Consider the following 9089-nt stretch of genomic DNA (forward strand, 5'->3'; position numbering starts at 1 on the left):
TCTATTCTATTTAATCGTATTTTATATTCTGAAATTCTTTCTTCTTCGTGTGACACGTTTTAATATGCAAGTCGCCAACGTGCGTCATTTTGGCGACCTTTTAGAGAATAGATTTGTGACATTTCCTTAAGGAGAGTTCGAAACGTGTTTGTTTTTTTTTCTGCTCCTGAATTGCTGGAAAAGTGAAAGAGTAAAAAGGGAAAAGAAAAAAAGAAAAAGACAACAGAGATGATTTACACAACAAACTCTCCGTGCGCTTTTTGCGGTTCAAAGTGCAGTGAGGACAGAAAGCGCAGTGAGACTCTTACATAACTCCTGCACGCACGCATACGTGTGTGTGTTTCTGTGTGTGTGTGTGTGTGTGTGTGTGTGTGAGAGAGAGAGAGAGAGAGAGAGAGAGAGAGAGAGAGAGGTTAACGCTCTGATCTGATGATCTGAAAAGGAACAAAATGCGCGGTGTGATTTTGTTGTATTTGTCGGGATTGTTATGTTCCGCACCTGCGCGCGGTCACCCGCAGTGTTTGGACTTCAAGCCGCCGTTCCAGCCGCTGCAGGAGCTGCAGTTCTGCGCCATGTACAAGCACTTCGGCTGCTGCGACTTCGCCAGAGACCAAGAGCTCATGAAGAAGTTTTACAGCATCATGGACAACTTCGAATACTACGGCTATGCGAATTGTGCCGGGTACGTGCAAGACCTTCTGTGTCAGGTCAGTAGACAAAACACACACACACACACACACACACACACAAAATCCAGCCATCCAAATCATATTAAACACAAGCAACATAATTAATCTTTCATTACATTATAAACAAGTTGCATTCTGTATACTCGTTTGAATAGTGTTTACAAAGTTAGAATGGAGTAATATGGAGAAATAAAAAGAAAATGATTATTATTACATAATATTATTATTATGGGGGGCACGGTGGCTTAGTGGTTAGCACGTTCGCCTCACACCTCCAGGGTTGGGGGTTCGATCCCCACCTCCGCCTTGTGTGTGTGGAGTTTGCATGTTCTCCCCGTGCCTCGGGGGTTTCCTCCGGGTACTCCGGTTTCCTCCCCCGGTCCAAAGACATGCATGATAGGTTGATTGGCATCTCTGGAAAATTGTCCGTAGTGTGTGATTGCGTGAGTGAATGAGAGTGTGTGTGTGTGTGTGCCCTGCAATGGGTTGGCACTCCGTCCAGGGTGTATCCTGCCTTGATGCCCGATGACGCCTGAGATAGGCACAGGCTCCCCGTGACCCGAGGTAGTTCGGATAAGCGGTAGAAAATGAGTGAGTGAGTGAGAGTGAATATTATTATTATCTATTTGTTTTAAACAATTCAACTCAATTGTACATAAAATCCATATTAAATTGAAACGATAAAAGATGGTCCTGTGAATGATACCCTAAAAAAATGGACCTCAGAATTGTACCAAAAAAAATCTGCTGTGATCATAAATACTATAATGTGTTCATCCTATAGAAATTATCCCACTATTCACAATTAACGTCTTCATAATATCTTCAGTAGCCGGCGTCAACCAGATGACGATTGGTGCCTAGTCTGATTCTGGTTCCTCTTACCATTGTCACCTTTGTTAAAAGTGTTGAATTGAAACCCCAGAATGTTTTCTTGTAGAAACCTACAGTAGTCCTGTTTACGACTAAAAGAAGCCATGATGAGACCTTGCATACACCATGACCTTGTGAAGTACTTTGTCAATGCTGTCATATGACTTTAAAATAACAGAAGCCTAAACTAAATAATAATCGAATCCAGACCCACAGGTTAAACCTCGCTGAGGATCTCTAAACCACACATTGAGAGAACATCTAGGACCTAGATGACTCATTTCCAGCTGGGAAATTTGTCTAGATGTTTCTATAAATAGAGCTGAGTAATGAGAAAAAATGATTTCATTTTCTAAGCAGCCCTGTGTTATTTCTTTTGATCACAATGTTTCCATTCATTTACATTTGTCCTCAGAAAGACAAAACCCAAAACGGCAAACATTCCCAGTGTCTCCTTCGGGATTATCTTATCTCTGTTTGAGTAGCAAAACAAAATCATTACCATGGAATGTCCATTCAAGCTGTATACATTGTAAGCACATTGTAAAAGGAATTATTTGTCGAGCTGTGAGTCGAGAACACGCTGAGTAATAGTGATTTTCTTAACATACGTTCTCCCACAGTTTAGTACAGAATTCAGCTAAGATTTTATTAGTCATCTCATACCCTGATGAAATCATACAGTTTAAAACTTGCACACATATTGTCTTTAGCTTTGTAGAACAAATGTACTGGAGCTTGTCCAATTCCCTGAGCTACTTCCTCGCTCTTCCTGTTTTCCTTCATCAGGAATGCTCACCGTACGCTGCGCATCTTTTTGATGCCGAAGATCCCAGTACACCCCTGAGATCCATTCCAGGACTGTGTCCAGACTACTGCTCTATCTTCTACTCTAAATGTAGAGCCACCATCCCTCTGCTATCAGACGACCCACACCTGTCACAGCTAGAACACAACCGCACCGGTCTCTGTCGGTATCTAGAGCTGGACGATTCAGACTACTGCTTCCCTCACATCCTGAGCAACGAAGCCTTAAACAAAAACCTGGGACGCGTCACGGCGGATACTGATGGCTGCCTCCAGCTGTGTTTGGAGGAAGTAGCTAATGGACTTAGAAACCCTTTAGCTATGGTGCACGCCAACGACGGCACCCACAGGTTTTTTATCGCAGAGCAAGTCGGCCTGGTTTGGGCGTATCTTCCAGACAAGTCGAAGTTGGCAAAGCCGTTCCTGAACATCACAAAGACTGTGCTGACATCTCCTTGGGAAGGCGACGAACGTGGATTCCTGGGGCTTGCGTTCCATCCCAGGTTTAAGTACAACGGAAAGCTGTACGTCTACTACTCCGTAGAGGTGGGTTTCGACGAAAGGATCCGAATCAGCGAGTTTCGGATCTCAGCTTCGGATATGAACGTTGTTGACCATACTTCTGAAAGGTAAAATCTTCTGTTGTGCATAAATGATTCAGAGTTGTTTAATTTCTGTAAAGGACATTTCTGGTTTCATCACCAAGGAATTGTCTGCACTCTGAAAGCTACAAAACCGCATGCACTCAGAATTTATTCAATTATAAACACACTACAAAAATATTAAAGGTGCAATTTTTCTACATTTTTACATTTTTGAGGGAAAAAAACATGGATTTAGTTTTCGTTGTAATTTTAATTCAAACAAAGTATAAAACAAAGACTTTTTGGAAAACTTGAGGCCTCCTAAGATCTCAATCATTAAAAACACATCATTAAACCATTTCAAACCACCTTAATTATTATAGACTCAAATAAAAGAAATTGTACATTGTGTCATGTAACCGGGGGCATGGTGGCTTAGTGGTTAGCACGTTGGCCTCACACCTCCAGGGTTGGGGGTTCGATTCCCACCACCGCCTTGTGTGTGTGGAGTTTGCATGTTCTACCCGTGCCTCGGGGGTTTCCTCCGGGTACTCCGGTTTCCTCCCCCGGTCCAAAGACATGCATGGTAGGTTGATTGGCATCTCTGGAAAATTGTCCGTAGTGTGTGATTGCGTGAGTGAATGAGAGTGTGTGTGCCCTGTGATGGGTTGGCACTAAGTCCAGGGTGTATCCTGACTTGATGCCCAATGATGCCTGAGATAGGCACAGGCTCCCCGTGACCCGAGGTAGTTCGGATAAGCGGTAGAAAATGAGTGAGTGAGTGAGTGAGTGAGTGAGTGAGTGTCATGTAACCAAGAAACCGCAAAATATAAACTCCTCTGTCACAAAGTCTAAATTCCAGAAAACCTCACCATCAAAACTGATTTTTTATTTTTTTTCATCAAGGTAAAGGGAGAAGCCTTTTAGGTTCTGGTAAATGAATCAACATTTTCTGACCAAAGAGAAAACAGTTTGAAATGGTTTTGAGATATTTTTGGCACATAAGAGCTGTTTAGTGTGTTTGCACATTGATTGTTTTGATTCATTTACTTCACTGACTCGTTGTTTTCTCAGAGTTATATTAGAGATCGATGAACCTGCTTCGAATCACAACGGAGGCCAGCTGCTCTTTGCTGACGATGGCTACTTGTACATCTTCACCGGAGATGGTGGCATGGCCGGAGACCCTTTTGGAAAATTTGGGAATGCACAGAACAAGTAATAAATTATCTAATGATTTTTGACGTTTCTGACACGGTTCATTTCATCCAGAGAGCATCCAGTCTCTAATTTTCTTCTTTCTGATAACGCTCTTTCACTTACATCCACCAAACCTGACCTACGTCTATTTTTTTGCTAACTTCGTGTTACCAGCAGTCAAAGACTACAGCTGCCATGTAACATCACTCTAAGATAAATTATCGCCTTCGGCGTAAATCCTTTTCGTTTGCATTTCCGATTGATGATTAGCAGCGCAGCAGGATACTGAAAATGAACATATGCTAATATATGCTAGTCAAAAGTGTTATGTAAGCTTGTTACCATGGTTACGCTGTATGATTTAAGACAGCGATGACGCTTCTTTTTGACCAGATTTGTTGCATCTGAGATCCCAATAACCCAAAAATAAGTAAACAACGTTTAAAAAAGGTTGTACAGCTTCAATAAACAGCCAAAATCTTATTATAGACATTTAAATATCGAGGCTAGAGAATTACTAGTTTTCTTGAGGGGAATCCCTGTGTACTGTAATCAGACAGAACTATAACAAAAAAGATTAGAAAGGAACTAAAGTCTTGAATGTGATAAAGAATTTACTTCATTTTATGTCTTTGTTATGTTTATTTTAAGGTCTGCACTTCTTGGTAAAGTCCTTCGCATCGACGTGGATGACAACGAGAAGGGGCCATTGTACCGAATCCCTCCTGACAACCCGTTTGTTCACGAGCGTGACGCTCGGCCCGAGGTTTACGCCTATGGCGTGAGGAACATGTGGAGGTGCTCTGTGGACAGAGGTGACCCTCACACAAAGGAGGGAAAAGGACGCATCTTCTGTGGCGACGTGGGCCAGAATAAATACGAGGAAATAGATCTGGTGGAGAAAGGCAGGAACTACGGCTGGAGAGCGAGAGAAGGTTTCTCTTGTTATGACAAGAAACTATGTTCCAACAGCTCTTTAGGTGGGCTTCCTGTGAAAACATTGTTAGAACTGACAAACAGTCCTGCTCTGTTATATTACAGAAATCATTGCACATCATTTTCATACTGTTTTTTTTTTCCACCCCAGATGACGTTCTTCCGATTTATGCATATCCTCATAAGATGGGGAAATCGGTGACGGGAGGATACGTCTACCGAGGCTGTCAATACCCCAACTTAAACGGAATGTACATATTCGGAGACTTTATGAGTGGGTACGTTCATTACACATTACACCATGTGGATCGACGGCGTGGAGAAATAAAGCCGAATGATTTATATATAGTATTTATAAATATGACATATTATAGCTATTACCATATTAACTGGTTAATTCTGCCCTTCTGTAATAAAGTGTTACAGAAAAACTCTAGATTTATAAAATTGTTGTTCAGCGTATCATATAGTCCAAAATTTCTGAAATCAAATCTGAAATAAGTGACAACACAAGTACAAAAGTATCAAATTAATAATAATAATAATAATAATAATAATAATAATAATAATAATAATAATAATAATAATAATAATAATAATTTAAAGGCTTTTTTTAATACTAGTGCAAAAGTTTGTTTACCCTTAGAACAAAAATTAGTAGACAAAAGAGGGTCATGGAAAATGTACACATTCTGCTGTTGCTGGATAATAAAAATTCTAAGAAAAATGATCAACTTTGGTCCTTTAATCGTTTTCCTTTTTCACCCAGAAATCATGGGGTGAATAAACATTTGCACTCTTAATAGCATACACACTTTAATTCCTTTTAAACTTAAGTATATATTAATAATACAGAATGTTTTTAGTTACTGAAAGCTTTGAGCAAATGTGCATGAAGTGATTAGATATTACTCAAGGCATCAACTCTAAATGATCACAACATGACCAAATTCACTTTCCTCCAGACGTTTGATGAGTCTAAAGGAGAACCGTAACATGCGCCGATGGGATTACAGTGAGATCTGCATGGGCTTCGGCCGGACCTGTGCGTTTCCAGGCCTCATTAACAATTACTACCCGTATGTCATTTCTTTTGGTGAGGATGAAGCAGGTAAGAATTTAATTTAATCTGTACATCTTTTTCCATCTTCCTGACAGCTTTACGTTTAAGAGACGTGTTATGATACAGTACATTAGACTGTAATGTACAATGGCGCAGAACTAAATTTAGCCAAACGGTGGTGTCTATCAGAGGAGGCACACAGTCATGGAATACATTACCAACTCAAGTTAGGAATTGTGACAATTAATTAACCTTTAAGAAAAAAAACTTAAACAATGGCTGAAATCAAACCAGTGATGTACCCATATGTAAATCATTTTCTTATTGGATGTCTGTTCATAGTGGAGTTTTAACTTCTGTGTGACTGCTGTTTACTGTACTTAGTCTCTGTTGTTCTGTGTAATACAGTATTTTGTGTTTTATGATACCTGCCTTAGGACAACGGATGAAATTTAGCTATTGTGCTAATTCCAGCATATTTACACTGATGCTCATTGCTGATTGGTTGATTAATGTGCACTGTCCTAATTCAAATAAATAAAATTAATTAATTAATTAATTAATTAAAAAAATGATCTAGACATTTGCATCATTTTGCATCAAGTGTTGCATTGAAATAAAGGGGGGAAAAAATCAATCCATTTAACATCCAGCGCTCTAATATGTCCTTCACTTATCTGTATTTGATTAGGTGAACTCTACTTCCTGTCTACTGAAGTTCCAAGCGCAATGTCGCCCACTGGAGTTGTGTATAAGTTCGCTGATCCGTCACGGTAAGGATTTTTACACTGCATGTGAAAACCACAATGTAGAATATGCAGAGTCAGCATGATTTCCTTCTTACTGGCATGAAGCATGGCGTTTCTTACCGGAATTTGATATCTGCTTATAATTATGTTGTACAAATCACTACAAAAAGAAGTTTAAAACATGTGTATAAAGAATTTTGAAGCTTTTAATTTAGTTTGTTGACTTAAACGTACAATTGAGTTCTGTTTTCGCTTGCCAAAGGAATGAAAAATAAATAAATAAATAAATAAAATGTGAAAAGCCCGGCTTTGGCAGCACTGCATAGAGCTGTCATCTAAATCTTACTATTTCTTTGGCATGGATTAAGTCCGTTGGCCAACTTCCACACAGCTGTAACTCTCTCTCTCTCTCTCTCTCTCTTCATTCTCTTTCTCTTTCTTTCACTGTTAGCAGTTTTTCTTCCCCAGGCTAATTTCAGGGCTCTTGAAATTCTGTGTTGAGATCAAGATGAGTAAAAACACGCGGTCTTGTCGGTCGGTAACCAGATAAAAGAGTGTTGCGTGCTTTATTACAGACGTGCTCCACCTGGAAAATGTCATTACACCTCCCTCCCAGTGCAAGTCAAGAGCAAGCTCGTAACATTCGAGCCAAAGGAAAGTAGGTCTTCTGGCTTGTTCTTGATAATGTTCCTAGGTTTCTGTGTAGAAAATCTATATTGACAGTGCTCTACTTGGTTTGGATGATGTTTTCTGTTTACTGCTGGTGTAACTATGAGCTATTAACATTACACACTCACAAAAATGAAGGTAGCAGTCTGTGTTTTTGCTTGTCACTGGAGTCGTACCATCAAGAGTGCGTCTTTTGTACATCTCTGAGCTGTAAATGTGAATATAATTATATATTTAAAGATAATTTAAGGTGCCTGCACTAAAGTGGTACCTGCACTACTCTAAAAGCTGATTAAAGGGACAACACGTCATAGACTTAACTAGAAATAAGGACATCATGGTACATATTTGGAATGAATAATTAGTACGTAGTGGTTACGTGACGTCCCTTCAACACACAGGTAGACGTACTGTACAAAACCTGATGGTACGGCCCCACTTTATTTCTGACAGCCTAGCATTATTATGTCTTCTCAAAGTCTTATTCATTTTAATGTGTCTCTCCCAAGCATTAATTGGCGTTGAAATACCAACAAAACGACCCAAACTCTCAGAAGCAAAACCAACAGAATCTCCGCATGAACCAACGAAAGACTGGATTCAAGAGTTGTTAGACGCCCTGAGACTGGAGGAAGAGTACGATGTTATGGGTAAGACCACACCATTTACGACTACTACAACCACCACCACCAACACCGTTCCGAAACATTCCCGAAAAGGCAGAAGGAAAAAAGGTAAGAAGCCTGAAAACGGTGCCGTGAGACTGATGGGAGATGATCAAGGACGAAAAGACCGTGGCAGAGTGGAAATCTACATCGACGGGAAATGGGGTACCGTCTGTGATGATCTCTGGATCACCCAAAACGCTGCAGTGGTGTGTCGACAGCTAGGATATGACTACGCTTTAAAAGCCTCCACACATGCTGAGTTTGGGGAAGGGAAGCACTTGAGGATACTCCTAGATGATGTACAGTGTGAAGGAACAGAAGAAACCCTTCTGAACTGCCAGCATAACGGTGTAGGTAAACACAACTGCCATCATCACGAGGACGCAGGCGTCATATGCGGTTCCTTCTGAAATGGCCTTGGTGTGAAGTACAGATGGAGAAAGAAATGAAAACTGTTAAAAGTAGCACTTAGGTCTACCTCATCGACTGAATTAAAGAGAAATGTATTAATGTTTCACGAAGCAAACACATGGATGTGAATACTTGGATTTTATATTATGTTCTAAATTAAAGTAATTACACGATTGAATGAATAAACGAATGAATCGATGAATTAATTCACCCCCCCCCACCCCACACACACATACATTTTGTCAGATAGACCCTTGACTTTGTGAATTATTTTTATTTATTTTAGACTGTTTACGTGTTCTGTTTGTTAACTGTTGTATATTGTATTTTAAACGAGTATGTTAATATCTTGTTAGCCCGGAATCGTCGAAAGAAACGCTGGTGCTAAAATAGCTGCTAGCGTTGTTGCTAGCTTAGCTTAGCTTAACTACGGCGGTATT

At 40.1% G+C, this 9089-nt stretch overlaps 1 protein-coding gene across 1 annotated transcript; it reads left to right on the forward strand.

Moving 5' to 3' along the window:
* Nucleotides 1-356: 356 nt before the first annotated feature.
* Nucleotides 357-8835, forward strand: hhipl1 (HHIP-like 1). The gene is made up of 9 exons (XM_060880492.1): nt 357-707; nt 2352-2998; nt 4028-4171; nt 4805-5133; nt 5241-5367; nt 6055-6200; nt 6844-6925; nt 7477-7559; nt 8080-8835. Exons 1-9 carry the CDS (start codon nt 450-452, stop codon nt 8646-8648), a joined length of 2385 nt encoding a protein of 794 aa, XP_060736475.1. The 5' UTR covers nt 357-449; the 3' UTR covers nt 8649-8835.
* The last annotated feature ends 254 nt before the right edge of the window (nt 8836-9089 follow it).

The sequence above is a fragment of the Tachysurus vachellii genome, chromosome 10 (assembly GCF_030014155.1).
Source record: "Tachysurus vachellii isolate PV-2020 chromosome 10, HZAU_Pvac_v1, whole genome shotgun sequence".
Classification (NCBI taxonomy): Eukaryota; Metazoa; Chordata; class Actinopteri; order Siluriformes; family Bagridae; genus Tachysurus; species Tachysurus vachellii.

What these genes read in the sequence shown, in the direction of transcription:
- hhipl1 (XM_060880492.1), top strand. Translation starts at nt 450, where the DNA reads ATGCGCGGTGTGATTTTGTTGTATTTGTCGGGATTGTTATGTTCCGCA. An exon ending in TGCAAGACCTTCTGTGTCAG is followed by an intron (nt 708 to 2,351) that starts GTCAGTAGACAA and finishes TTCCTTCATCAG; the next exon opens with GAATGCTCACCGTACGCTGC. An exon ending in AACATTCGAGCCAAAGGAAA is followed by an intron (nt 7,560 to 8,079) that starts GTAGGTCTTCTG and finishes GTCTCTCCCAAG; the next exon opens with CATTAATTGGCGTTGAAATA.